The sequence below is a fragment of the Apiospora phragmitis genome (assembly GCF_038363925.1).
Source record: "Apiospora phragmitis strain CBS 135458 chromosome Unknown utg000006l:1.0-5683423.0:1.0-5690449.0, whole genome shotgun sequence".
In the NCBI taxonomy this organism is placed as follows: Eukaryota; Fungi; Ascomycota; class Sordariomycetes; order Amphisphaeriales; family Apiosporaceae; genus Apiospora; species Apiospora phragmitis.
The window spans coordinates 2,319,770-2,347,577 of NW_027117404.1; the positions used below are offsets into that span (position 1 = coordinate 2,319,770).

Here is a 27,808-nt window from a genome sequence, read left to right on the forward strand (position 1 = left end):
AGAACATGCGCAAAAAACCTCCAAGTCACTCGAATGGAGAGACTCTTTGATTGCAGACAGTCGTTACATGTTGTATGTATCCCATCCAGTCACATCAGCCCTGCAAGTCTGCCATTGCTGTTGTTGCCAGCTTGCAGGGTGGTGCACAGGCACACCATGCTATTTTAACTTTTAAGCTCTTTGTGGCCACTTCTCAAGATCAATCAATCAATCTGACGAGTGGCCAGATTAGCTCAGGCACAGTCGGTCGCTTGTATTTAATCAATGTAAACAGCATCTCACCTTAGCCCATGGTATATTACACGTTGCATTTACTACTACTAGGTACATAGAAGTAAGTAGGTATTGTCTTGAGTCACAGGCAAACATGAGTACAGGCCATCACCATTTCTCCGCAGCGGTACGTATGTACATAGCACATTCTCGAAGAAGCTACATTTCCACCCGCGCCTCTGCCATGGCGGGGCTCCCCTGGGCTGGCAGGCTGGCTCCGGTAATGCATCCCCACCCCCTTCCCATCTTTCTTTGTTTGCATTTGCTGTCCTCTTTGCCCCCCTGGCGGGCTGGCAGCCTGGATGACCTACATCCACCATGTACCAATGTCAACCGTATAGGACTCACACAAAGATGATGCATATTGACCCTAGTTAACCTACTCCGTACATGTAGCCCCGACATTACATACTAGACGGACCATCTTTGTCCGTTGCCCAAGCCTGGCCGGTTTGGCTTTCACACTGTACTTGCCCACCCGCTGACCGAGCTGAGTCGAGTGCCTACCTACCTAGGTAGTCCGTCCGTCCCGCCACTTATGAAGAGCCTTAATCTGTCCTTTTTACTTCGGACACCTTCCTATAATACCACCTGAGTGTGTCTGGATTGGTCATATTATCTAAGAACCTATCTCTGTATGTATCTGTTTGCAGCTGTTGTCGAACCGCCCCTGGGATACTTACTACTGAGCCCGAGACCCAAAGGCACTACCCATCCAAGGGACCACACTTCTAATTATAGCTGTCGTGGCTGTACTAGGTATATTCAACTCCGCCGCAGTATTGCTTGACACCAGACACGACCCAGGTGACTCTATTTCGACCACAACCTCATGCACGAATGCAAGCTGCAGAGTTAGACATTCATGACGCTATTAGCAAGAAACCGTACTTAGCAAGTGGATAGGTGAAGGCTGTGGTAAATGAGTATATCTGTTCTCTACGGAGGAAAAGACAAATGCTCTATTTGGGAACGCCTGAGCAACACTCTATTTAAGAGCCCGGCAGCTATCGTTTCGCCGTTGCTTCTCAACACGATTCTTTGACCTGCCTCCAGGGGCATCTTGTCACTTAGCGTGACCACAACCCTTGCAATGTTTCCTGGCTTCACCACCTTGGGCTTCTTCTTGATCGTTGTGCCCTTGACCTTATCTAAGATGGCGGGCATCTCTAAGATCTTTCCTGCCGCGTGTAACCGTCCTCGGTGAACGTCAACTTGCATTGGCATCAGAACGTCGAAGGCCAAGGCCTTGATCGTAAATGTGTCGATACAGCTGATGGGCCTTTTGAGATCGCACACAATATCGCCCACCCGAATATGGATGGGGTCGATATGGGTAAGATGAATGACAGTACTCTGGCCCGCTACTGCCCATTCAACAGGTTCCGAGTCGACCTCGAGCGATTTGACATAAGCCTTCTCGCCGCTGGGTTGTATCAAGAGTGCGTCGCCCATCTGCAGGGATCCAGCATCGACCCTCCCAGCTACGGACAAGGGGCTTTGCGTGGTCTTGAAAACCTCGGAGATCGTCATTCGGAGAGGTTTGTCTAAAGCTCGTGCCAAAGGTTGTGAGTTCTCGAGTTCTTGGATCAGAGTACCCCCCCTGTACCAATCAGCGGCTGAATCTTTCGACTTGTGTACCATGTTGTCTCCGCGAAGGCCAGACACAGGCACGAAGCTGACGTTCTTAAGTTGGAAGTTGGTTGCAACCAGGAACCCCGAGACTTGCTGTGAGATCTCGTCAAATCGCTCCTGGGACCAGTCCACAGTATCGAGTTTGTTGACAGCAACAATGACTCGTGACACGCCCATGCTTCGTATAAGGAGAGCATGTTCTCGCGTCTGGCCTTTCAAACCTGCCTCGAAGGCGCCAGTAGAAGCATCGACAACCAGTACCGCAAAGTCCGCTTGGCTAGCACCTGCAATCATGTTGGGGATGAAGTCGCGGTGGCCCGGTGCATCCAAGATTGTGAAGATTGTTGCCTCGGTTTCGAACCTATTGGTTGCAATGTCTATTGTTACACCGCGGGACCGCTCTTCGACACGCTGATCCAGCACCCAGGCCAGTGCAAATGAAGATTTCCCCATCGACTCTGCCTCTTTGCGATACTTCTCAATCGTCCTTTGATCGACAACTTTGAGGTCTAGTAATAAACGTCCCATCAGGGTGCTTTTGCCGGCATCCACATGTCCTGGTCTTGTCAGTGGGTGGGACTAGACAAACAAGAGAAAGGGCTACTGACCAACAACAACGAAACTGACACTCTTCTTGGCTTTGGAGTTCTTGTATTCCTTCAATACATCGAGGTTTTTGCTCTTTGGCAGTGGTGTATCGTCAACATTCATGGCTTTCACACCCTCAGAAGCTTGATCTATCTTGGCGTCGTGGCCGCCAGTCTTCTTGGATGAACTGCTGGCAAGCTTCTTGTTACTGGCTATTCGTCCGAGTTAGTGTTTCTGTTCATCAGTCTTCCTTGTTCCCAAAAGCGAACCTTTGGCTTGTGCGGACAGTACAACATCATCTGGACTGGGGCCCGAGAAAGCATCAGATACAGATGATGTGAAAGCCATGTATGGGAGCTGATAGGAAATTCTTGGTATATGTTTAGGGGCGGCTGGAGCAGATCCAACCAAAGTTTGTGCAAATGCAGATGGGATGGCTGGTTCAGGGGCAGGCTCTTCATTGGGGGATTTGACTGATGGTTCAGGGGACGGCTTCGTCACCGGGGAGTTTTCCACCTGGCCCAGATCGCCAACCTTCCTCTTTCGATCCGCCAAAAGAGTCCCAAGCCCTGGCTTTCTTGACGAAGGAGTGGGGTCTGGGCTCGAAGAACCCCTGATGGAAGGGGGGTTCCTCGCCTCGTTGGCACCGAGGTCCTGACCGACCGAGAGTCGGCTCATCTGGGTCGTAGTGCCTTGCACATCTTGATCTGTATTCCCGGCCTTTTGCTCCTCAGCCTTCTTCTTACGCGCCAAAGCCAGCTGTTGCAACTTGGATGGCTTCCCGGGAGTACCTGCTCCACCAAGCAACCCGCCCCGAGGGTACAGTGGTGCGATGAAAGTAGCCTCGCGGTGCTTGGGTATATTCCCCCATGGCATATCGTTGAAGAAGGCCGCGAATGAAAAGTGCTTAGAAGATTGATAGGTTCGAGGTGCGACTTCTCAAGAGTCAGCTTGGCCGTCCGTGATCCTCAAGGGGAGCCCAAATATGAACCTGTCACCAACCTTGAGGTGTGTGCCAACGCATTTCCTTCATACGCGCATGCACTTGTAAGGATCTGCTCCAAGGACGACTTCGCCAGGCCAAGTATACCATAGGGCATTGATGAAGAAAACTGCGCTTTTGACTCACCTTCCCCTTGTTCTTCTGCACCGGAGCAGATTTAGCGGCCTTAGGCGCAGGCGATGCGATGTGCTTGGTGACCAGATACGCCACGGACTTGTCGATGTCGTAGAAGTAGTGCCATAAGGCCTCCTGGATTTGCGCTGTGGTCACCTTTGAGGCTTGCGGGCCGAGAGCCTCTCGCACTTGGATCGTCCCTGCTTCCATTTGCGCTGGGTACAGGTCAGCATCGAGCAGTTTGACAAGGTCTGTAATGAAGCTGTAATCTTGAAGACTATACCTTTATCTTCTGGGCTTAGCTCCTCCTCCTCCTCCCCGTAAGCCTCTTCGCCGTCATACTCGTCGAGATCATTCTCATAGTCGTAGTTCCGATACGCTTGATGGCGCGACATCTTGATCCGCCTCGGCCAGGCCACAAGGTGGGCACGTTGTAGTGTAGGGCGCAGAGGCTGTTATCGAGTAGGTAACTTGGGAAAGGTGCGTGGTGTGTTTGTGTAATCTGCCGGTAGTTATGCATGTCGCATCTCTGACGAAGAAAAAAAAACGGGCTAGGTACTCTTGCTTAAATCAGACAGGTCGTCATTGAAGCGCTGGAAGGCTGGAAATGGCGGGGTACTAGGTTAATTTGTTACCTGATAGCGGGGCAATCTTGGCTCCCAGGCTGAGGTCCTTTGTTGACAGCACGCCGGACTGGCAGGCCAGGAACAATGACGTCATTGCTTTGGTTCTTGAACCGTTTCATAAATGGCTGCTTTGGTCAAAGAAAGCAGGCAGTTCCTGTGTGCATCTTCTGAGAGAGGACTATGTTGTATTGCAAATTAGTTAAGTTGTATTATCAGATTAATATGACTCTTGCAGAGACCGTTTGACGGAACCAAGCTTACATGTGGGATAAATATTGAACAAAACTCGTTATACTACATGCAAGCTCTTATTCACTATGGACAAATCACCCCTGGGATTCATGGTGGTATTTAGAATCGTACAAACTGTCCCATAGAATAGGGGTATACCCTCCCATGCCAAGAGGACGCATGCCTCCTGGCCCTAACGCCCAACGTGTTACGGTAAAATCATCAAAGACTACAGATCGATCAGGCTTTCCTCCACCGCGGGCTGTTGGGGTGTATGATGTGGGGCCGACGGGAACGTTTCCTGCGTGTAGCCAGGATAAGCAACATTCGGGGGCTGGTACGATTGTGGCCCCTGACCTGCAGGCTGTTGTTGCCAGTATGGTGGCTGCTGCTGTTGGGGCTGAGGCAATGGCGCTTGATATTGCTGCTGCGGTTGGCTAGCCTGAGATGGTTGAGCCGGAACTGAGGCCGGCGTAGGCGGGATGGATTGCCTGTTATAACTGGCGGGCTGCTGGAGGTTGGGATATGGCGAAGGGGCAGGGTCACTTGATAGGCTAGGTGTTTGACGGTCGTGATCCTGCTGCTGGTTGTTGGCGTAGTAGTATGCAGCATTGGGATCAGCAATGGGAGTTGTGGCTAGATCGGGGCCCCTGTTGACTGTGGGCTGCGCTGCGTGTGGGGGAGCATGGCTGGATTGCATTGCCTGCTCACTGGGTCCATAGCCGGAGCTACTAAATCGAGTCGGGGCAGAAGGGGCTGGAGCCTGACCCTGGCTCTGCCAACTCTCACTTCGCTGAATAGCCTGCTGTGGGTATTGGACGGGTGGCATGGACAGTGAAGCGCGTTTATCATAACCGAAAAACTGCTGTGGCTGGGGGGTCTGACTTGGATGTTGGCTATAGCTGTGCCCTGGTGGTCCTCTGGCATAATCCGCCTGTTCGCCGGTATAGAAGCTCTCGGCAGGCCCAGCATGACTGGGTGCGCTGGGATGCACTGGTGGGTACGTGCCGGAGCTCTGACGTGGAGTGGGCAGATTGTAGCCACCAATGCTGTGTTGACTGTAAGTCTTCGATAATCTTTCTTCCAGCATACGATCATAATAGCGCACCACGGTCGACAGTTTGGCATGGAGATCGAGCAACGTGTCTGGATAAGTTAGTATTCTCATTGCCATGTCCGTATGCGATGTACTTGCCGTGTTTGCTCATGGTTTCGCCGTAAGTTCGTGCAAGCTTTGGTCTCAGAGCCCCAATGGAATCGTAAAGCTCTTGTATCTGAGGCTCTCTGAGGATGGTACCGGGCGGTTGTGTTTGTAGCCGATCCACCAGCGTGGAAAATAGGTTGATGTTCTCTGCTTCGACAAGGGACAGCTCATAGTCATTCCTAGGCAGAACAAATGGCGCACCAGCCGCTACTGGTTGGTTGCTGTTGGCCTGTTCTTTGAGCGCTGCGGCGTGCCTCTTCTTCTGTTCTTCCATGTCGGCGAGTGACGCAGCTATGGCAGCTTTCAAATCATCGTCTTCCTCCTCAGCTGCTTTGCTTGCCAGCGGTTCGGGGGTGTGGCTTTTGGCCTGATTCGTATTCGTCGTGTTCGGCACATATCCTTTTCCTAGCGCAGAGTGATTCTGCACTTCTTCCAAACTCATTGCCAGCGCCTTCTTGAGGTCCTCGTCGAAAGCATCATCGACCCGCGCATTCCGAGGCTGCATGACTGACGCGCTTCGATCTTTGTGGGGGAATGAAGGACTCGTAGGCGGTCGCTCTTGGCTCAGGTTGGGAGCTCCTTTGCTGGACCTGTCGGTCAGTTTGGCGTAGCATCCGTCGTCGACACGAACTGGTTGCATAATCCCTAGATGCGGAAGAGGAAGCGTCTTGGTAGAGCATTGTTGGTCGAAGCAATTTCCGCAATTACGGCAATGATGTTTGCGATTCGTAAAGGTGAAAGGGGTCCGGCACCGCATACAAACATCGGAATCTATCCACTCGGGCGGCGCGCTACTGTCGATCATACTGCTGGCGACGGTCATTCTGGGAGGAAACTGATACCCCTCCCTTTGTAGCGATTTGTATATCTCGTCAATGTATTTGAGTTCATATCGGTTCTCGGTGGCGGCAGCCCATGACTGTATCAGCTCCAGTATCTTGCCCCGTACATCATGATTGACAGCAGCGGGGCCAACAGCGTGCAGGAGAGACACTAGGTTGTCCATAAACTCGCGGGACGCAATCTCAACGAGGAAGTGGGAGCCGCCGTTCTTGACACAGGTATCCGTCAACTACCCCGACATGTTAGCGGCACCGCTCTGGTTTGTTCACTCGTGCGGGCGGCCTTACGTTAAGCGCACTCAATTGTGTATTGGGATTCTTGTTGCCTATGCGCTTCTTCAAGGACCGCATGGCTTCCTTAGGCTGGACTGTCTTGGATCTGATGACATCAGATATCTCGAGATTGAGCGGGATATCCTCCCTGTGGGCGAGGGTGCGGTTAGTCGCAGTACGAGTTGTCGGGGCTTATCTGGGAATGTGATCTTACAAGCTACTGCTGGTTGCTTTGTCGATCTGATCGTCCAAGGCGGTATTAGCCGAGGACGACCACCAACCTCCCATCATCTTGCAAGAAGCTCTTCCTTCGGTCGAGGGCGCGGAGGCCTGCGTAGTGATCGACCAGTAACCCGGAAACTGTCGCCTGTCGCGCGGAGAGGACGTGATAAGGATACGGAATTCTTGAACAGCCTGTAACGTGAGGTATGCGGTTGGAGATGAGCCACTTTCTTATTGCACAGCAAATTGAAGAAGATGGATCAGATTGATGAGGTTGCGCAATTTGGGTTCCTGGTCTTGATGCAAGGCAGCCACATGAAGGAGCTGGCCAGCTTGTAGTGGATACGCGTGCTTTAAGATGTAAGGATGCTGCTGTGCAGTGGCAGGTACCTAGATTCAAGCTCCCCCGCCCTGTGACTCGGTGGCTCATCACTTCTATTACCTAAGGCTCCAATAGAGTAATTCTGCCTGGTAGACGTTTAGAACTTGACTACATTCTGACAGCCTCCGGCCGCCAAGACATTATATTTAATGGCTGAAGGCACTTGGACTCTTATATGTGTAGCCAGAAAAGGGTCCCATTGATCGTTCGCACCAATGCCTCTTTTAATTGCATGTTGTACCTGGATATCTGAGGAAGGGCTGGTGTACATAGACGGGTGACGGACGTTGCTACTGTGGCTCCTACAAGGCCCTGCCTGGCACATCCACCAGATGTCCACGTATTGATAAAGGTGTCAAGTGTGGCTAGAGGACCCAACTACGTAACTCACTTTACACTTTTGTAGGCACCTATAATCTAAGTAGATCGCGCTCTTAGCTGTACCCGCCAACCTGCCCAGCGTATCCAATGACGGACGCCCAATGTAGGGTACCGTTTCGCCCGCTGTGGTGCGCTCCGCCGAGCCCACGAGACGCCAGCGCTGTCAACCACGACGTGGAGTTGTCTTTGTCGATGGTAGATAATTTGGGCAGGTATTCGATCCTCACACGCACAAATCCCGAGCGACCTCTCCGACCACACTGTTGGCATACATTGTCTTTACTGTTCGCAGCTGCTTAGAGCGTCTCCTTGACTGCATTCATACTTGTCTATTGAGTCGTCCGCGGCTTTGTGCGTTAGTCTCTCACGATCGCATTCCGCTTTGTCTTTCCCAAAGAATGCCGCTCCATTCCGATGCGTACCCTCACCACCAAGGCGATACGTAATTTATACTGCTGGCTTCGGATCACAGATTCGTTGTCACGCTTTGCCATAACTTCATCTAACATCTGCGACATGCCATTCGCATAACCTGCAGACTTGAACACACCCGACGGCATCACCACCAACACCATGCCTAGCGCCTCAACGACTGTCGCACCCCGCGCCAATAGCTTCGCGACGCCGCCCTCAGCCAACGGCCACGGCGGCCGGAAGGGCCCTCTGCCGCATATCGACGATCTCACTTCGGTCGCCGTGAACTTGAACCCGCATACCCCGTTACGCAAGTTCCTCGAGGTAGGCGACAAGCACATGCGACAAGCCATCACCTACAACGACTTCCGACGTCCCGACTTGGCTCTCCAAGAGTTCATCACTGCTTTCACCATCGCTGTCGACAAGATCCCTAAGCATAAGGACTACCCGTCGCTCAAAACCGGGAACGGCGACCTAAGCCGCCTATACAACGCTCTCAAGAGCAATATTACCAATCACTGCGCCACATTTGACAAAATCAAGGACGACATCAAAGAAGACAATAAGAGGAGCGGGGTGCTACCTCGAAAAGGGTCTGATTCAGCAGCACTCTCGACACTTCCCAATGTGCCCTCCGCTGTGCCTTCTCATATGAGAAGCAGCAGTGCAAATGGAATCCAGTCGCGGGGTCTTGGTCAGACCAGTCAGGTGGCAGATAAGCAGTCTGTCCCTGTCGGCAAGTCAAAACCAGCAGTACAGCCGAAGCCACAGGCTCTCCATGGGAACGCGATTGGATCCTCGGTGAAGCCCGGCTCTCAGGAGCTGCTGAATCGCTTCGCAAGACTACGAGATCTTCAAGTCCCATCTAGTGGATCGCCCACTTCATCGCCATCCGTTAACGCTGGGGCGGACCAGCGACACTTACCGAAAATCGACAGTGCCTTACCATCAATGCCAAAGCTCCCCGACGCCATTTATAGCCCTGCCAGGGGCACCGTTTCTAGTGAGACGGCTAATCTACCATCGAGTACTCCAAGGGGTATGTTCAGTAGGACAAATTCCATCAACTCGGTTCCTTCGTCGGCGCGGAATTCCATAGATGTCCCTATTAGACCTACAATCAGCGAGGTTTTCGTTCCGGCCCATGCTTTGGGCGAAGGCAAGCCGTCGACATCAACGACTACCAAGGCTTATATTTCCGACAGCGAAACTATCACGTCGGAGGAGCTGAAAAACTACATGAGCCACGGCTCTGCTGCCATTCGATTGTTGTTGATGGATGTGCGAAGTAGAGAAGAGTATGATGAAGGTCATATTTTTGCTCAGACCTCGATATGTATAGAACCCTCGGTACTCGCCCGCGGGGGAGTGTCCGCCAGTGAAATAGAGGACAGTCTAGGCATCGCCCCTGATGAGGAGATGCAAGCCTTTGAGAGTCGCGCGCAATTCGACCTTGTTGTCTTCTATGACCAGAGTTCATCGTCTATACCGAAGCGGCCATCGGATGTTTCAGAGGAAATGGCGTTATATACTCTTTACCAAGCCCTGGTTCATTTCGATTACCCGATCAAATTGCGACGTCCTCCCAAACTACTCGACGGCGGTATTAACGGCTGGGTCGACCTGTTTGGGTCCCAGTCGCTGAGGGAGTCCAAAACCAACACCGTTGCTGCGCAGCCCCTCCATCCCCGGCCACTCCGGGCATCGAAGACGGGCGTCAAGACTCTGGCAGCTGATGAGATCAAGACATGGAAGGAAGCCGCGGCGCGGAATCAAGTCGATTACGTCACATCGACAAACGACTTCCTCCGGCGATTTCCTGCTATCGGGGAACACCAAGAATCCATGTCTTCAGACTACAATGGGGCCGCTTCACACAACCATCAGTTAAGGGGCAGTAATGCGTTCGAGAATGAACTGCCGCCTGCCCCCCCTGCTCGACCCGCACCCGCTCTCCCACGGACAAGCTATAGTGGTGTATCTTCGAGGGAGCCCGCCTCGGATGTCATTTTCGCGAAGTCAGCCCGTGCTGCCGCACCCGATAGCAAGCCCACGGGTCTTGTGAATATCAACAACAAGTGCTATGCCAACTCTTTGATCCAGTGTCTGTTGGCTTCCCCCGGCTTTGCTGCCGAGTTCACCGACAAGGATTGGCCAGCAAATTGGGCTCCGGGAAAGGGGAACGACCCTCAATTGATGGCACGAATCTTGGGAAATCTCCTCCAATGGCTGTGTGGGAGGCAATTCGCAACATTAAAGCCAACCACCTTATTAGTAAGTGACGCCACGGCAATATATTGAACCCTGACAGCTGATGGTGGCTTAGAATTATAGCCAATCCCGTCATTCGGGATACAAAACCCCCGACGGATCCACAATCAGGTTTGGGGACCGTCATCAGCATGACCCTTCGGAGTATCTTGATTTCATTTTCCTCCAGCTGGCCGAAGAGACCAATCGTGTACGAGATATCTTGACACCCGCCGCCGATTACCTCCAGCCACGCGAATCTTACAAAAAAAGAAAAGAAGCGGTTCCCTCAACGAGTCGGCTAATTGAGGATTCCTGGACAGCATGGTGTGCGGGTAACCAATCTATTCTTGATCGGTACTGGCGACTTGGAACGTTGGACACCACCAAATGCAAATACGATGGTTGTGACGAGGTTACGGAGGCATTTTCATGGTCCTACCATCTGACGGTTCCTCTCCACCCCCCCGGGCAGGACATGAAGGATGCCGGGCCTGGAAATCTTGAAAACCTCCTTAAGGAAGGCCCCTTCAAGCCAGAGGATCTTAACGTAGATGAAGGGTTTGACTGTGGCCCCAAGAAAGGACCACTTCACACTTCCAAAACACAGACTCGCCATATAACCCGTCTACCACAGCTGTTGTGCTTACGGCTGACGCGCGAAGCCTCGCAATCGAGGAAAACGTTGCGTGAGGTAGAGTTTGAAGTTGACGACCTCGATCTCACTCCTCACCTGTCGCCTGAATTCGGGCGCACCACTAATCTCTCAGATGAGGATGGCTTCAGCGTGAAACCAATATACGATCTCTACGGCGTCATATCGCATAGGGGCAATAGTTTGAGTGCTGGACATTATATCTCATATGTCCGGCAGGGACCAACCCATACCTGGTTCGAATGCAACGATGAAGTGGTCACAGAGAGACCACTTGAGGAATTGAGGCGGGCTTGGTTCAACCGCTCGACTCACTTTGATCCCCTGATGCTCTTCTATAAGCGGAAGGACGTCGCATGGAAGTATGCAACACCACCGGAGGGAATGCAATAGATGGCAATACCTGACGCGGGCGCGGTAAACGGTGGCGAGTGGCCATCCTCAGGAAGCCACATCTTTGTTACCTTAGAAGGAGATGACCATATACTATAATGCATCTGGGCGGCATGTGTAGGAAGTGGGGGCTGGGCCAAACTAGAGGTCTTTAGATGGGACTCTTAACTGTAGATGGCAAGGAAGAAGAATTTCCAACTTGTACGCATGACTTTTTCGGACACTACTTTTTCAAGATACATGTATCAATCGTCAGCGGGCGCTCAGGCCTCGGTAATAATTGAGTTTTCGGCACCTATCCTAGCTTAGGTCATGGATGCCTGTCTGAGTCTGACTGGCATATGTATGTAACCAAGCGAACCTGGTCGGCACGTGAGGGCAGTAAAGTTGGTAAGCTTGCCCGGTCCCGGCAAAGGCGTCGTCTGTCCATAGGATACGCTTGAGGTCTGGAGGGGAAAAGGGGGTGGTGGCGCATTAAGACCCCCTTCGCTGGGAAATGTATATAGAGGCAGACCTGTTCCTGCGTTTGGCGCTCTTGAAGTTCTTCTATCCGATTATTGAAACGTGGATTTTGCAGTGACAGGCCGCCGGACCCGAGTGACCCGACCAGACCTTTCTTTAGGTAATCTTCAAGGATTGACTGGATTTCCCCTTCAAGTAAGTGCCGCCCCATCTGCCATCCCATAAGCCAGCCCCAAAAGCGACAGTCTGTTCAGCCCTACGATCGGTGCTACTGCAGGACCACGTCACTGCTCGGTTTAAGTCTAGCATATCATCATCATATGACGATCGCTTACGCTGGGATGGGACGATGAACATTGAAGACGACGGCCGTGGATTTAGGAGATTGGATTTAATTTCACTGCGGTTACATCCCGCAAGCTTGATTGAACGGAACGACTTAACGAACACCCCTGACCCTGGACCGGGCACCCGGCTAACCCATCTGCTCCATTCAGGACTTTTGGAGTCGACTCCGTTCCCGCGCAGCGAAAAAGCAAAAAGTGGGCTTGGCGTATATCCCGAGGTTTTGAGGTCGACCATTGCAAGTTGCTTGTGACATCACGCCAGTATTTGATCCATCTGAACAAACGAAACGAAACGAAAATAAAAACGAATTCCTGCCCGCGGCTTTTCCCAAGACTCCCACGCCCCTTAACGAGACCACCCACCCACCCACCCACCACTGCAGTTCGTTAAACCGTCACGTAACTCGCGCCCGGCATGTCATTACCAACGCAATTCGAGGGCGTCCTGCCCCTGCACATGGTCCACAAGCCGCCCTTCAGCGTCCAAGCCCCCGGCGAGCTCGCCAAGGAGGGCGAGACGGCGCCCTTCCGGCACACCAAGGCCCGGGACGGCCTCATCGACAAGCTCGACCCGGACATCGGCACCATCTTCGAGCTGCTCAAGAACAGCACCGAGCAGTACGCCGGCAACACCGCCGTGGGCACACGCAAGCTCGTCCAAATCCACAAGGAGGTGAAGAAGGTCGCCAAGGTCGTCGACGGCGAGACCAAGGAGGTCAACAAGGAGTGGCAGTACTTCGAGCTCTCGCCCTTCACCTTCATGACCTACGTCGACTACGAGACCCTCGTGTTCCAGATCGGCTCCGGCCTGCGGAAGCTGGGCATGGTCCCGGGCGACATCACGCACCTGTTCGCGTCGACCAGCCGGAATTGGCTGTGCATGGCGCACGCCTGCTCGTCGCAATCCATGACCATTGCGACGGCGTACGACACATTGGGCTCCAGTGGGGTGCAGCACTCCTTGGTGCAGACTGGCGCGAAGGCCATGTTCACCGACCCGCATCTCTTGAAGACGGCATCCGGCCCCTTGAAGGCAGCCAAGGATGTACAGTTTCTCATCTGGAACGATATGAGCAACACGCCTTTCAGCGACGAGGACATCGAATCTTTCAAGAAATCTAACTCGCACCTAAAGGTCCTATCCTTCTCCGACCTCCGCGCCCTGGGCGAGTCAAACCCCACGTCTCCTGTCCCTCCCAAGCCGAAGGATCTCTACTGCATTATGTATACTTCTGGCACCAGTGGCCCCCGAAGGGAGTGCCCATCACCCATGAGGGGATTATCGCTGGTATCGCAGGGCTGCACGCCGTTATCGCCGAGACCGTCTCCTTTCGTGATGTGATCCTGGCCTATCTGCCCCTGGCGCACATCTTTGAGCTGATCGTGGAGAACCTCGTGCTCTACGTGGGTGGCACCATGGGCTACGGTTCTACGCGCACTTTAGTGGATTCGTCCATGCGAAACTGCGCCGGCGACTTGCGAGAGCTCAAGCCGACGATCATGGTGGGCGTTCCCCAGGTCTGGGAGACCGTCAAGAAGGGCGTCGAGGGCCGGGTCAAATCGGCAGGCGCTCTTTCCCGTGCCGTGTTCTGGGGCGCGTACAATCTGAAGTCGGCCCTCGTCACAGCTGGCCTTCCTGGCGCAACTCTTCTGGACGATCTGGTGTTTGGCCAGGTGCGGCAGATGACGGGAAACCGGCTCCGGTTTATTTTCAATGGCGCTTCGGGCATTTCGGCTGGCACACAGCACTTCATGTCGCTGGTGGTCGCGCCCATGATCTCGGGATACGGCTTGACAGAGACCTGCGCGAGCGGCGCGCTCGGCTGTCCGCTCCAGTGGACGCCCCACGCCATCGGACCGGTGCCCGCCTCGGTCGAGATCAAGCTCGTCTCCCTACCGGAGCTCAACTACAATGCTGAATCCACGCCACCACAGGGCGAGATCCTGCTGCGCGGCAAGGCCGTGCTCAAAGAGTACTACAAGAACCCCGAGGAGACGGCGAAGGCCATCACGCCGGACGGCTGGTTCAAGACGGGCGACATCGGCGAGTTCGACGCCAACGGCCACATCAAGGTCATCGACCGCGTCAAGAACCTGGTCAAGATGCAGGGCGGCGAGTACATCGCGCTCGAGAAGGTCGAGGCCGTCTACCGCGGCTGCACCTACGTCCAGAACATCATGGTCTACGGCGACGGCAGCCACCCGCGCGCGATCGCGGTGCTGAGCCCGAACGAGAAGAGCCTGGCGGAGCTGGCCAAGGGCCTGGGCGTCGACGAGAAGAACATGCACCGCGACAAGGACGTCCGCGGCGCGGTGCTGAAGGACCTGCTGTCGCACGCCAAGAAGGGCGGCTTGAGCGGGCTCGAGATGATCAGCGCGGTCGTGCTGGACGACGAGGAGTGGACACCGGCAAACGTAAGTCTCCGAGTTCTGGTGGTTGTATCGAATCAAATGGCGGGGGGGGGCAAAGCTAACAGAGTCATGTAGGGCCTGACCACGGCGACATCAAAGGTCAACCGGAGAGCACTCAAGGATCGGTACAAGAAGGAAATCGAGGACGCGTTCAAGGCTTAGACGATCTCTGGCGTTCGAATAGATTTGGGGTGATGAAATTTTATACACCTGTAGAATGCGACTGGCAATGATAGAAGAGACCTGGCTAATGTATTTGGGAAAGGGGGGAATAGCATGAATTTGGACTGGTTGCATCTGTAGGCTTGTATTTTTACTCACTAATATAACCATCTTTTTAAACGCAACAGGAGTTGAGAGTACCAGGTGCCAGTGTTGCGCATCTGGTTTGAAGGTATGGTGGAAGAGCCCTAGACAGCCACCCTGAAAGCAGTTGCTCAGTGCTGCCGCTCAGGACCATTCAAAAACTACGCGTCCTTGGATTTCGACGCGACTCCTTTCAGGTCTGGAAGCTTGGGCAGGAAGTCCACCACAAAGGCGTCCGTTGCCCCCCTTTCAGCTCACTTCGGCCTGGCCAAACATGAAATGCAATGCCTGGCAGCGAAGGCTAAGGACATCACCATAGCTACCTAATCCAGCTCTTGGCAAGACCGATTTGCACCCATCATAAATACGCCCTCCATACGCGTCTTGTTTCTCTGTTTCACTTCCTCTCCTACAACCCACCCACCTTTGACATCGCATGAAGCCACCCCACCACCACTCAACCCCATGTGTGACGACCGATATACCCTACCTCCAAAGTCATGACCATACCTCTACCGCTGTTTCTTTCGTTATCAGGAACGCAGAATACCTCTCCCGACAATATGGATACCTCATCCGCGGCAATGCAGGCCATATACGAACTCAAATGCCGTCGTAACAGCGCGGCTCCCATCCGTGCCAGCACGGCAGGAAAGGGCGCGCCCATGGGCAAGAAGAAGCCCGAGAACATCAACAACCCCGTGAAGCGTAAGTCGATCGACGACGCCCAACTGGCAGAGAAGGGACAGACCTCTTCCTACAGCGGCCAGTCTCACCATTCCTACAAGCAGCAGCAGCAGCAACAGCAGCAGCGACAGCAGCGACAGCCTCCTGCTGCGGTCTCGGCTCCACATCGTCATCGTCAGCCCAAGCGCACCGCCCCTCATGGTGTCATGAAGAATCCGGGTCCTTCACGGAGACACAAGGAAAGCGACTCGGCCTTCTCTGAGAACCGCCCGGCAGAGATCTCCTCGCACCCCAACCACGGCGGCAGTAATGACTCGACTTCGCCACCCTTGTCGTATGAATCTCCACTGCTGCCCGAGATTGGAACGACTTCATGGACACGTCCGTCGTGGTCCGTTACCAAGCCCGAGGCGCTGGACCGACGTTCGTCAGCAGGCGCATCATCGACGGGACCACCGAGGCGAACCGATTATCATATCCCGCCCACTCATATCCTTCATGGCGCTACTATAGGCCCCGATGTTCCTTCAGCCGTATCATCATCGCAACCCATAGCACATCAGATCTGCCCCCCTCGCCCCCAACGTGCCAGAGGACTCAATACTGCGCTTCCCTCTGCCTTTGCGGCACCGCCAGGAAATAAAGCAGCTACCAACTACTTCGCTGACGCCTATCCGTATAGTGCCACCACAACTTGCGATGATGGTGACACCTACAAGTCCTTCGAGAAGGGTAGATACCATAGCCGTAGCAATGGCACCATCCGCAAGGGTCTGTACAGAGACCCCCTCGCCGAAATGTCCAGTTTCACCAATCAGGGTGTCTTCAGCCATGCCGACGAAGACGTATTCAACCTCCTGGACGAACAGCACGCCGCCCCCGACGACGTCAAGGCGAACCCAACAAGTATGCGGGGGGCCACTGCCAGCGATACGAGCCGTATATGCCCCAGACCTGGATGGAAGGTTGAGCCGGATCGTGTGAACCCTGCTACTTTGTGCGCAGTTCGCATCGACAAAGCAACAAGCACCCATGCTTCCGCCAGCGACAGCAGCGGCATGAACGACCCCATGCGGTCATCCCCTGTGGCAACATACCCTCAGCGCTCTAGCCATGGTGAGGAGGAGGAGGAGGAGGAAGTATCGAGCATTGGGCTTGGTATCACTGCTCCTACCACTTTCTCAGTGGAGCACCGTCGTCCCCATGCTTTTTCCCCGGAGGACTTCGACCGCTACCTGCACAACCTGAGCACGAACGATCTCATCGCCTTGTCCACGAAGGCGCAGTGCGAGCTGCAGGAGCGCGGCCAGAGCTTCTCCTCGATCCTCGGTGGCGTCCATGGCAGCAGTGGTAGCCATGGCGCCGCAGAAGCAGACGCCGCCTCAGCACAAGACGGTGGCAAGGTCATCTGGACCGGTCGCCTACCTGATAAGGAGAAGCGGAAGTACGATGACGCTGATTCTGATATGGAGGAACACGGAGGCGCGGCGACGACCAAGCCGGAGCAGCGCCAGGGAGATGAGCAAAAGAACAAGAAGCAGAAGAGCGAGCAAGCTGCCGCCTCGGACAACGACACTAGCGCCACTACCCATTCCGCTTCTGCTTTGAAATACTCACCTTCTCGTCTACTGGATCTTCGGAGACCGACTCAGAGTCAGCAACACGAAGCCGCCGTTTCCAAAAAGACTGGTGACCAGCAGGAGCACCGGCAGGAGATTACATTCAAGACGGAGCCGAAACCTGCCATCGTTATGGCTACTGCTGACGCTTTCGCCGCCAAGCAGCGTCTGGTCGAGCAAGCTCTCGCTCGGAAGGCAGAAGACATGGACTGGCACTATGTCAAAGAAGACTGCTGGTGGAGCCCCCAACTCTGCTGCGGGGGCGCATTCGAGCTGATTGACAAACCGTAGTGTTCCTATTATCTGACTATCTACAGTTCCTGATTTAGCTACACCTCGGTTGGCTGACCAAGTGGGTATGAAGGAAGAAACAAACCCCCTTTCTCTATGGGCTTGACCGGAAACGTCATACCTCACATGAAAGAGAGTAAAGGGGGGCGAGAACAATGTTACTTGCGCCGCAGTTATGGCTAGACTGGTGTATTTGCACGGCTTATGAATCAACGATACTTTACCCTGGAGACTTCGGGATGACTATTAGGCGTGAAGGAAAAAGAGACATTATCATTCATGCTCAGCTATGAATCATAGTGCAGGCCCGAGAGGGGCTCGACATACTACACACATAGACCACATACATAGCAATGAATCCTATCTTTTCCTTATAATAGGCGGCCGCCCTGGCATTTGTCTCGTCGTTCCACACCCGCCCCCTTGATCACCTGAATTTTCCCACGACAACGTTCGTTTTGTGAAGGCACCCCGTTTTGTACATGTCAATGATCCGAATAGGCGTAATGGCTACTTAATAATGCGATGTAATTGATTGCTTGAACCTAAACTCCTTACTGTGCGACAAATCATGTGGTATAAATCCGTAATGGGGTTTCCCCCAAGTGCGAAAAACGTTCTTAGGAATGCGTAATTCGTAGCCAAGTGTGCCATTGAGAACCCCAGCGAAAGTCCTGCACCGTACTTTATGGCCCAACTGCGTGCGGCCTTGCTTTCTCCTTCCCTTGACCTGGCTATGTGTCAAAGGGTCTTTTTGCCAAACCCCGTGCCCTGGTGTTTTGCAACGTCGTTTTATTCGCTCATTTTGACGTAGTTGCTGGGGAAAATGCCATGCCGCGTGCCAACCATACCGGTCCTTCTCCCTGTCAGTATAACAGCCCGACAATTACACCATTACGGGCAAAGGGGTAAGCCACTTACCACCAGTCATTGGCGCTATCGGTCTTCTTCAACACCGTGATAACATCGCCCTTCTTGAAGCCAAGGTCACCAGGCTGATCGGCCTCAAAGGTGAACAGAGCCACGGCCTCGTTCTTCTTCAGCATGGCGTTCTTGCTCTGGAAGTTTGGTTTCGGCGCGGCGGGTCTTCCGGGACCAGCCCTCTTATCGGCACCGAATTGGCCTGTGCTGTTCCTATTCGGGTTGCTACCACCAGGGCGGTCGTAGACGTCGTCTTGCCACGTGCTAGCACGCTTCGGGGCACCGAAGCTCTCTTGGCCGCCACCGTAACCTCCGGGTGCGTCCCTAGTTCCGCCCTGGCTGTTGCCCCAGCTCGCATTGTTGTGTGCGTCATCGTATTGTGGAACATCGTTGTACATGCCGTCGTCCATGCTCCCCGATCGCACGCCGTTGAACACCCTCGAATTCAGAACGGTCATCAGAGGCGCAGACTGCGGCGGAGGTCGGACGGAGCCGGTGAGAAGTTGCATGGCGGTCAATCGCTGCCCGTAGAGCTTTTCGTTTGCGTCCTTGCGTTCGATGATAGCCGAGCCTTCCAGCGAGACACCGGCGAACAGTCCCTTTGTTTTGCTGTAAGAGAAGACACCCGCAACACTCTTAAGCGAAGCGGCGCCGGCTGCTTCGGCATTGCGACCAACGGGACCGGCTGCAATAGAGACGTTTCCGCCTAAGGTAATGGAACCCATTTGCGCGAAGGTCTTGACAGCGCTGGCATCATTGAGGATAAAGACGAAGTCGGTTAACTCGAACCCGATTTGACCACCAAAGCCACCACCCGCCGTCATGATGGCGCTAGGCGCCGACCAAGAGCCATCGGGAAGTCGAGCGACAACGAGGCCGGAACCGAATCGAGCGGAGCCAAGGAAACCGGCTTTGAATACTGTAAGAATTGCCAGACCCTAATCGTTTGTCGTCGTATCTTAAGTCAGAAACCGGTACAACGATGCGGGTGTTTAGGCAGCAGCAGCAGCACCGTAGCCGGAGACGCGGACAGTGTAGTATGTTGGAGGTAACTTTACTCACCTTCGCGTTGGCCAGGACTTGGGGAGGAATGATCTTGTCAGGCCCGAAAGATTGTCGCGGGTCGATGAAGCTCGTCAGGATCTTGCCGCACTTCTTGCATTCGGCTGTGGCAGAAAAGAGAACGAGCGTATTAGTACAGTGTTTGCGCACCAGAAGATGGCAAGCATCGCATCACAAGCAGCCGTTGAACGGTTGCGGGGCGCCAAGCTTGCTTGGAGGTTCAGACAGCAATTGGACTTACACGACAAGGACGACGGGAGGGGGTTGTTGATACCCATCGTGGCGGTTCGTTGCGTCTGTTCTCAATTTAAGTCCGAATTGGAACCGATTTGCAATTCAGTAGGGAGAAGTCGTCGAAATGGCAGGAGGTAGGTAGTAGTAGGAGTGGTTGTAAGAGGTAGAAGGCAGTAAGCGATGATGACCTCGTCACTCGTGGTTGGGCAATCAGTCGGGCAGTGTGGGGTCCTGGCAGTATCGCGAGGGAAACAGGTTGGATGGGGTGAGCTTCCGTCGAAATATTGCGAGGCGGCGGGGCTAAAGCTCTTGGGACAGACCGAGCTACCCGAGCCGTTCAAAGACAAGGTCTGATGAGGTGGATCGAGCTGGGAGAGTTGGAGAGGAACTGAATCTGTTAAAAGAACCACGTCGTGTTTCCGGTGCATATGTATTTATCTATTTAGTCGTATCCAGGCATCTACTTACATAGCAATATTCCCCGATGCGTATTACAGACAGGCGAACTTCCAGAACAATGATTGCTGCCCGCCCCAGAAAAGTTGGGATGGATAAGTGAGAAGAGTGACTGCACTGACAGCTTGGTTGCGTAATAAGGCTGGGCTTAGACAGCGCTAGAGTGGTCATCCTAATCAACCAACCCAGCTTCCGGGCCAGTGTGAGTGCTAGGTTAGCTGACTGCAGTGCTATCCCCCCAACCATCGCACTCGCCTGTTCCTTGGAGTGTCACAAGCCTCCTCCACAAACCTGCTGAGCCACAAGTACAATGTTGCCTTCTAGCCTGCGTCATTCTCATCCCCGGATCTGCCAGCTAGCCAGGTAGTCCGTAGTTCCCCCTTTTTTACCCTGACATACGCATACAGGCATGGATGCATTGCATGGCGAGAATCGAGACGAGATTCTGTAGGAATTACATTGGCCCCTACCCCAGTCGCCTTTCTTTCTACACGCGATAAATGAGAACAAAGACCTTCGCCGAGCCGAGTCAATAGCCTCACGTTAAAAACTACATACCGACCTCGTTCCGCTTAGACTTTCCAGAGAACCTCTTGCCACGCTAGTGTGAAACGCGCAAGTGCCACCGCCGCCCCAAAGTCTAGAACCTCGCCCAACTATCGTGACCCTCGTTCCACCTCTTCCCTTCCCACAACTCAACATCCCTCCCGCCCCCCTCCGAACATTCGAAGACGCCTCCCCAGGCCCCCGGACATCCCGACCGATAGCTTGCTCAACCGCCACTACCAGACTCCATTACACTAGTCGCACGGTACCTCGCCGTATCCCGATACAATCGTTCAAGAAACCACCAACTTAAACAACAACAACAACAAATCCCAAAGCAAAGATGTCGGATGCATACGAGCGCGAGCGCCAGAACAACGCCAGGCTCGAGGAGCTCTCGGCCAAGGTCTCCTCCTTGCGCGGCGTCACCGTGGACATCTACGACAATGCGCGCGCGCAGGATGTGATCGACAATACCGTACGTCACCTGAACTTGCACCCCATCCAAAACCCTTGACTGCCAGTCAATTCAGCATGCATGCAGCCGGCAGCAACATAGGAAAACTCACCAAGCTAATCATCTGCTGTTGTTGTCCTCAATATAGTCCGACACCTTCTCGTCCATGTCGACGCAGCTGAAGGGTTCCGCCGGCCGCCTCGGCCGCGCCGCCGCCTCGGGGAATAAGATCGCCATCTTCAAGCTGTCCGCCGTCATCATCGGCGCCTTCTTGGTGCTCTACTGGCTGTACAAGCTGTTCTTCCGGGGCTCCGCCTAAGCGCCCGGCAATCCCCGATCTTTTCGGCGCTCTTCCTCTTCCCCCCTGAGGAGCGACTCGATGACGCATGCGCAGATATAAAGATGGATTCATTACACAGAAAGAGAGAGCGAACGAGAGATAGAGGGCAGACGAGAAGGGAGGCCGCAATGCACGTATGCCATTAGGTCGAAGGAAGGAAGACACATCAACAACTACTGACCAGATGATGTGATGTGAGGCTTACGATAGAGGCCGACTTATCAGGATCAAGCACGGAAACAAACAAACATTGGGGAGATAAAGTACGGAGACGACTTACCAAATAGTCAGTAGGTTGCGAGTATCCGTAGGCAGGCCCGGGCGGCACACAGACGGCGTGGATGGATCGGTGACAGTTTGGAGGCTACTACGTTGGACTACGTACAGATGGCTGCTCTTTCAGCATAGCATTGGCGTTTCAAATGGGGTATGATTATTTATTTTGCGGGTTCATACAGTACATGGCAGCAAGACGCTCGCGTTTCATAATTAAATCATTCTATGTGCAAACAGGCCTCTTAAGCTGGTATAGATATCTGGAATTGACTTGCGACCTGTCACAGTTCATACTCAGAAATATGCCTAGACCTCGAGTAAATCAGCCGCATGTTATTCCAGCTTATCTACATTTTGTTCTATCTAGCAGGACCAGTCGAGCCAATCTACTGCCAGACGTTGGTGCCAAACAAATCATCGTTGCCACCGAATCCGCCGCCCGTTGACTTAGCGGCGCCGCCGTTGCTGGTCGAGGAAGCCCCCCCGCCCGTGCTGCTCGTCCATCCACCGAACTCCTCGTCGGCCGCCACGGCCGGCGTAGTGTTGAAACTACCGCCCCCTTCGGGCACAATGCTCTGGCTGGCCAGAGACCCGCCGCTGCCTCCCCAGCCACCAAAATCGCTGGGTCCGAAACCGGCGGATTTGGGGAGCTCGGGGCTCTTAGCTGCGGGGGCGGCCGCGGCAGGAGCAGCCGGCTCGCCCCATGCGTTGCCCCAGACATCCGAGTTGCTCCAGTTGGGCACAGCAGAAGAGGTCGCCACAGGGTTAGCAGGCGCCGGTGGAGAGGTCGGCTTCGACGAGGACAGGTTGAAGACCGAGTCCATGGCCGGGGCAGGTGCTGGCGCAGGCGGCGATGCTGTCTTGGTCGCTATGGCCGGTGCGGGGCTCGACAGATCAAAGAGATCGCCCATGGCGGACGACGATGACTGAGCAGGAGCCGCAGGCGGAGCGCCCCATCCGCCGAAACTGTCTGATGTGGACATGGCTGGCTTTGGCTGTTGCTGAGGGGCAGCTGGCTTGGAGGGCTTTGTGTCAAAGAAACCGCCTCCGCTCAAACTCGAGAAAGCAGAGGTAGGCTGGGGCGTAGACTTGTTACTGGCCATACTAGTCAAACCGGCAAAGGCATCTGGCTGGGGGCTCTTAGGCGATTTCATACTGTTGCTGCTGCTACCAAAGCTCAAGCCGGCAAAGTCATCCATGAGACTGCCACCAGCGGACCTTTGGGGTTGGTGGCCCATCGTGGGCGACACTGGCGACGTCATGGCACCAAAGCCGCTGCCGAACGAGCTGGACGCGTTGTGTTGTGGTTGGGACTTGGGGGCTGAAGCGTATAAAGATAAGATAGACTGCTTCAGATCCGGTCGCGATTGGCCGCCAGACATGCCGCCCATACCCGTGGTGCTAGCAGGTCGTGGAGGAGCAGCAGGCGCATCACTGAGGAAGTCCAATCCGAATAACGAGTCCTTTGCGGTGGTCGTCTTCGGAGGCGCCGGGGCTGCTTTAGGCGGACCAGGCTGGTTGGCTGAAGGACCGGCGGTGCTGGCGCGCGGAGGCAGATCGTCCCCGCCGATGAGGTCTCCTTGGGACGCCGCGGCACGTTGGGAAGCTGCGGATTGACCGAGCGGTGTCTTCCGTTGAGATTCTCTCCTTTCAATGTTCTGCTTTTCCTTGACAATGCTGAGGGGTATGTCATCATCGCCAGCGACATCTAGGGATGCAGGGTCGGGCATGGGCCCGTCCATGACCCATCTTTTGAGCTCGTACTTGGTTCGGATGAAGTTCTCGATCTTGGCCTCGGAGGGCACGTGGCCTGGTGCCAGCTTGGATTCCCAGTATTTGTTTGCTCGCGCGTTGCCCCAGCTGAGGATGCTCCTCAATTGCTCGTCGGTCCATGAGTCCAGATCAACCGACTTGACTCGGGAGATGTGCGTTCCCATACCACGGTGAATACCGGAACATCGAATGCAGATGAAAACGCCGAGATTCCAGCTCGCCCATCTTGGATCTGTGGGTTGGAAGGTCAATTGGGCATTTGCGGAATAGTAGCGGAGGATGGAAACTTACGCTTGTTCTTCTTGCAGTCGGCGCATATCTTGTTGGTTTCTAGCTTCAAGAGACTCTTGATCGTGGCCTGATTCTGGGCGGCCTTCTCAGCCGCCGGATTCGGTGGCCGCCTCGACATGTTGACTGACGTTGTCGTTGGTATGTATCGCGATGGGAGTTTCGAGAGGTTTGAGTATTTCGGTTGCACTTAAAAATGCTAGGTTGCCAGACCGAGCTGCTGCTGTTGCCTGGGGACTGTGGTTGCTGGAACCTACTTGTCCACCTGTAATCACAAAGGGGGGTTCGTGGCAGTAGTTGTCGTCGTTGTTATGTTATAAAGTGGGCATGAATTGGTATGGATGGGATTGATGTGGCTTGTTCTCTGATGTGTCGCATTATTATCTAGCCTATTACTTAGCAACTTCCGAAAGCTCGTCCCTCCCCAAGGCCAGAACCACAAGTAGAGCTACCCGCAATTGCCAAAGTCAGAGATCCATACTGCCAGCCATCCCTCCCTGAGATGTGCTGCCGCTGGGCACTGCCTTGACGCCCAATCCCGTCCCGTCTCAATAAGATGGTTTCGGAGATCGTTAGAAACAATGATCCGGCCATTCAACAGCGTCTTGACTGAAGGTGATGGGTGAATGTGGCTTTTACGTCTGCTGCAATTAAAAATGTGGGTAGGACAGCCGTTAGTAGGTGGCTGTGGCATGGTGGCTTGGAGCTTTGGAGGGGTCATTGCTGACATGATGAGTGACGCCATTGACGACAGGCGTAGATTTGAACCCCCCTGTCGGTATTTGCCACTGTACGAGGGCAATTGATTCCAAATATCATCAATTCCTCTCCTCCCAAAGAACACCGAATACTTAGGATCAACTTACTAGTCAAGCCACTAAACCGATATATATCTCCTGTCGTGACGCTCCCGGTTCATTGATCTTTTCCAGCAGTCTACCATCACCACCTGTGTTATGCGCTTGCCGCCCTTCTCCAGTTTGCTTCGAACGTTCTACACCTATTCCACTTTCGCTCGAGCCAGAGCCACAGCCAACCAGAAGTCACTTCATGGTAGCGCACGACCTCTGAAGTCTATGCCCACCATCCCCTTTCTCGGTAGTCTGTTTGGTTCATCAAGTTCTGCCTCCAGCAAGATGTCGTACCCCGATCAGAGGAACAACGACGAGTGGCGCGCTGTCCTCAACAAAGGTACGTTTATGGAACACAGTCAAACCTGCCCGGTCCATCATCGGTACGCTTACACTCCTTTCAGAGCAATTCCGTGTTCTGAGAGAAAAGGGCACCGAAGCCCCCTTCTCTGGAAGGTATGACAAGTTCTTCTCAGAATCCGGAGTGTACACCTGTGCTGGGTGCGACGCTCCACTCTACAAAGCCAACCATAAGTTCAAGTCTGGCTGTGGCTGGCCTGCATACTTTGACAGCATCCCGGGTGCTGTCACGCGCCATGAGGACAGTACTCTCGGCATGACCAGGACTGAGATCGTCTGCTCCAACTGCGGTGGGCATCTTGGCCATGTATTCAAGGGAGAGGGCTACTCCACGCCCACAGACGAGCGCCACTGTGTCAACAGCGTCAGCCTCAACTTTTCTCCCGAGGACAAAGCAGCCGAAGGTTCCAAGAGCGGGGAGAGCAAGGCCTAAAGAAGGGAAGTTCAATAATCATGGGTCTGATTGGAGCTTGGCAACGTATATACGAGATTGAATGGGATGCGATATTACGACCGTCGCTATATACTCAGGTGTATGAATTAAGGGGCGGGTCAACCTACGTCGATTACAGTATATCAGGGCTCTGCATTCGGCTTTGCTTCCCGAAGGCTACGGCTACATTGTGGTTAGGTATCAATACATATCTGTGGCAGTGTTTTGAATTATCAGGCCCCAGCTGCCCCTTGGTTTCCACGGAGTTTGTCCCGGAGCCCTGGTATAAGAGGCACCATGCCCCCTCCCTATTCAAAAACCTGCCAACATCTCTATCTCTTCAACCAGAAGAGATATTCGAGTCTTCTATTGAGATGCCGCTATCCAATTTGCCCGTTGATCTAATATGATCAGCGACCCTATTTTCTTCTTTCAACAAAGCTCTAGGCCAGTACTTACTCGACTACATATTGTATACGAGAAGCTATATTCTTGACAAGATCCAATAAGGTGTCGATTTGCCAGCATGTAAACTAGGTTGACGGAGAAAAATCATAGAGTTTCATTCCACGGTATCCAAGACTTCAAGGCCAGTGTCCCAGCTTTGGCTTTTTCGAGTGGCCTAATAAATGAGCAACTATGAGTGACTTCATGTCTGACCACTCGATTAGGGGCTGTATAATCTATGAAGCACATTGTAATGCACACATGAGGGATAATCTGCTCCCTTCTGGATATCCCAACTGGCGAGATACTACTAGTCAAACAAGTTAGACCAATAGTATTAGTAACAGTAGAGAATACCTCGTTCCCTATACTAGATAAAATATACTAGATTTCCGTACCAAACAGCAACGGGCATCTTCTTATTCCTGTAAATCATATCCCAGAATCATACTCCCCCGCAGGTATGTTTGCATCCGTGTATCTTGGGAATGCTAAAGCTTATCTGAGCATTGGGAACTGTACCGTGTGGAGAATGAATGTTACGATGCCCTGCCCTGCTCATGATGCTGCCGCCGGCAAGTGAATTAGCTGCAAAACACACTACTCTTCCACCCGCTGTCACCCCTGTGCTCTTCTATGCTCTCCTGCTCAGGCTGCCATATATCAAATTGCGGTTCGTACTTTGCTTGCTTTCTCCGAAAGAGTTTGACTCACTGAGAGGAGGCACCACTGTCACCCTTTCTCCGACCCGTCCATGCTTTACATATATCAAGCAATTCTCTGCCGCCAAATGTTTCCTACCCTTCTTGAGTATCAACCATCACTTTTTCCTTGAGACACCTTTTGACATCAGATTTCAATATCCTACTCTTCAGAGACTATCTCTTTGATTGCATACCTGAGATAACTCTACTTGTACAATCTCTTGTCAACATTATCCTCTCGGGTGTTTTTCTACCAGAGAATCCAGCCTTTTGACCATTTTTCAACATGTCGTCTACTCGCTACAACCTTCGACCCATTGCTTCCCGCGTGGCTGCTACCCGCGCTGCACAGGAACTCGGGATCTCTGCCAGCGAAGCTCGCCGCCGCGTAGGCCGTCCAGCTTCGAGACGTCAACAGCCACGCCCCATCCGCATCCGCCTCGCCGGGGCCTGGGCACCCGAGAACAGAGCCCAGCTCCTACGAGAGGAGCGTCTCCGTCACGAGCAAAGCAGCTACCATCTGATCATCCAAAATCGGCCACTCGAGAATCCCGACAAGCCTCGTCTTCAAGTAACACGCCACAGCGTTCCCTCTGTCCACCGAGAGGCCCCAGGGCAGCAGCCGGTTTGCAGCATACGGCAATACGCTCACCAACGCTTACACTCAATCCACGACAACAAGAAGGGAGCCTTTGTATACCACCACATGCGAGACGCCGGGCGGGACATCAACACCACGTGGCTCGGCCGCTGGTGTGTGTCGTTGTACGACTTCAACCTCCGCAGCACCATCTGGGAGAACCCCGGAATGTTCAACTTCATTCGAATGCTCAAGGACACTACAGACGAGCCCCTTATCCTCAATGGCCGTGTCGGAGACCGCCACGTCTACAATTTCGACTGCAGGACCCACCAGTACACTTGGAAGGCCCCGGGCTTTGTCTAGGCCGACCAATGATGGCAACTGCAGCCATGACACCACGACACAACACAACACTGCCATGAACATCGCCTTAGGAAAGTCACCAACCGTGATACAACTCCACC

General features: G+C 53.7%; 10 protein-coding genes across 10 annotated transcripts; 6 read left to right on the forward strand and 4 right to left on the reverse strand.

The window, feature by feature from the left end:
- Nucleotides 1-1,212: 1,212 nt before the first annotated feature.
- PG994_005972 (uncharacterized protein) lies at nucleotides 1,213-4,008 on the reverse strand (the record flags this gene model as incomplete). Its single annotated transcript, XM_066857381.1, has 5 exons — nucleotides 1,213-2,465; nucleotides 2,517-2,708; nucleotides 2,766-3,431; nucleotides 3,499-3,828; nucleotides 3,897-4,008. The coding sequence occupies 5 exons, from the start codon at nucleotides 4,006-4,008 to the stop codon at nucleotides 1,213-1,215; spliced, it is 2,553 nt and encodes an 850-aa protein (XP_066716650.1).
- Nucleotides 4,009-4,699: 691 nt separating this feature from the next.
- Nucleotides 4,700-7,080, reverse strand: PG994_005973 (uncharacterized protein; the record flags this gene model as incomplete). Its single annotated transcript, XM_066857382.1, has 5 exons — nucleotides 4,700-5,616; nucleotides 5,666-6,341; nucleotides 6,438-6,746; nucleotides 6,805-6,937; nucleotides 7,004-7,080. The coding sequence occupies 5 exons, from the start codon at nucleotides 7,078-7,080 to the stop codon at nucleotides 4,700-4,702; spliced, it is 2,112 nt and encodes a 703-aa protein (XP_066716651.1).
- A 1,267-nt stretch (nucleotides 7,081-8,347) lies between these two features.
- On the forward strand, nucleotides 8,348-11,489 carry PG994_005974 (ubiquitin carboxyl-terminal hydrolase isozyme L3; the record flags this gene model as incomplete). The annotated part of the gene is made up of 2 exons (XM_066857383.1): nucleotides 8,348-10,465; nucleotides 10,518-11,489. 2 exons carry the CDS (start codon nucleotides 8,348-8,350, stop codon nucleotides 11,487-11,489), a joined length of 3,090 nt encoding a protein of 1,029 aa, XP_066716652.1.
- Nucleotides 11,490-12,713: 1,224 nt separating this feature from the next.
- Nucleotides 12,714-14,872, forward strand: PG994_005975 (uncharacterized protein; the record flags this gene model as incomplete). Its single annotated transcript, XM_066857384.1, has 3 exons — nucleotides 12,714-13,539; nucleotides 13,596-14,713; nucleotides 14,786-14,872. 3 exons carry the CDS (start codon nucleotides 12,714-12,716, stop codon nucleotides 14,870-14,872), a joined length of 2,031 nt encoding a protein of 676 aa, XP_066716653.1.
- Nucleotides 14,873-15,579: 707 nt separating this feature from the next.
- On the forward strand, nucleotides 15,580-17,613 carry PG994_005976 (uncharacterized protein; the record flags this gene model as incomplete). Its single annotated transcript, XM_066857385.1, has 1 exon — nucleotides 15,580-17,613. One exon carries the CDS (start codon nucleotides 15,580-15,582, stop codon nucleotides 17,611-17,613), a length of 2,034 nt encoding a protein of 677 aa, XP_066716654.1.
- Nucleotides 17,614-18,405: 792 nt separating this feature from the next.
- PG994_005977 (uncharacterized protein) lies at nucleotides 18,406-19,874 on the reverse strand (the record flags this gene model as incomplete). Its single annotated transcript, XM_066857386.1, has 4 exons — nucleotides 18,406-18,469; nucleotides 18,535-19,472; nucleotides 19,597-19,700; nucleotides 19,838-19,874. The coding sequence occupies 4 exons, from the start codon at nucleotides 19,872-19,874 to the stop codon at nucleotides 18,406-18,408; spliced, it is 1,143 nt and encodes a 380-aa protein (XP_066716655.1).
- A 1,301-nt stretch (nucleotides 19,875-21,175) lies between these two features.
- PG994_005978 (uncharacterized protein) lies at nucleotides 21,176-21,608 on the forward strand (the record flags this gene model as incomplete). The annotated part of the gene is made up of 2 exons (XM_066857387.1): nucleotides 21,176-21,310; nucleotides 21,438-21,608. The coding sequence occupies 2 exons, from the start codon at nucleotides 21,176-21,178 to the stop codon at nucleotides 21,606-21,608; spliced, it is 306 nt and encodes a 101-aa protein (XP_066716656.1).
- Nucleotides 21,609-22,291: 683 nt separating this feature from the next.
- Nucleotides 22,292-24,087, reverse strand: PG994_005979 (uncharacterized protein; the record flags this gene model as incomplete). Its single annotated transcript, XM_066857388.1, has 2 exons — nucleotides 22,292-23,910; nucleotides 23,970-24,087. 2 exons carry the CDS (start codon nucleotides 24,085-24,087, stop codon nucleotides 22,292-22,294), a joined length of 1,737 nt encoding a protein of 578 aa, XP_066716657.1.
- Nucleotides 24,088-24,922: 835 nt separating this feature from the next.
- PG994_005980 (methionine-R-sulfoxide reductase-like protein SelR) lies at nucleotides 24,923-25,610 on the forward strand (the record flags this gene model as incomplete). The annotated part of the gene is made up of 2 exons (XM_066857389.1): nucleotides 24,923-25,157; nucleotides 25,222-25,610. The coding sequence occupies 2 exons, from the start codon at nucleotides 24,923-24,925 to the stop codon at nucleotides 25,608-25,610; spliced, it is 624 nt and encodes a 207-aa protein (XP_066716658.1).
- Nucleotides 25,611-27,047: 1,437 nt separating this feature from the next.
- Nucleotides 27,048-27,707, forward strand: PG994_005981 (uncharacterized protein; the record flags this gene model as incomplete). The annotated part of the gene is made up of 1 exon (XM_066857390.1): nucleotides 27,048-27,707. One exon carries the CDS (start codon nucleotides 27,048-27,050, stop codon nucleotides 27,705-27,707), a length of 660 nt encoding a protein of 219 aa, XP_066716659.1.
- Between the last annotated feature and the right edge of the window lie 101 nt (nucleotides 27,708-27,808).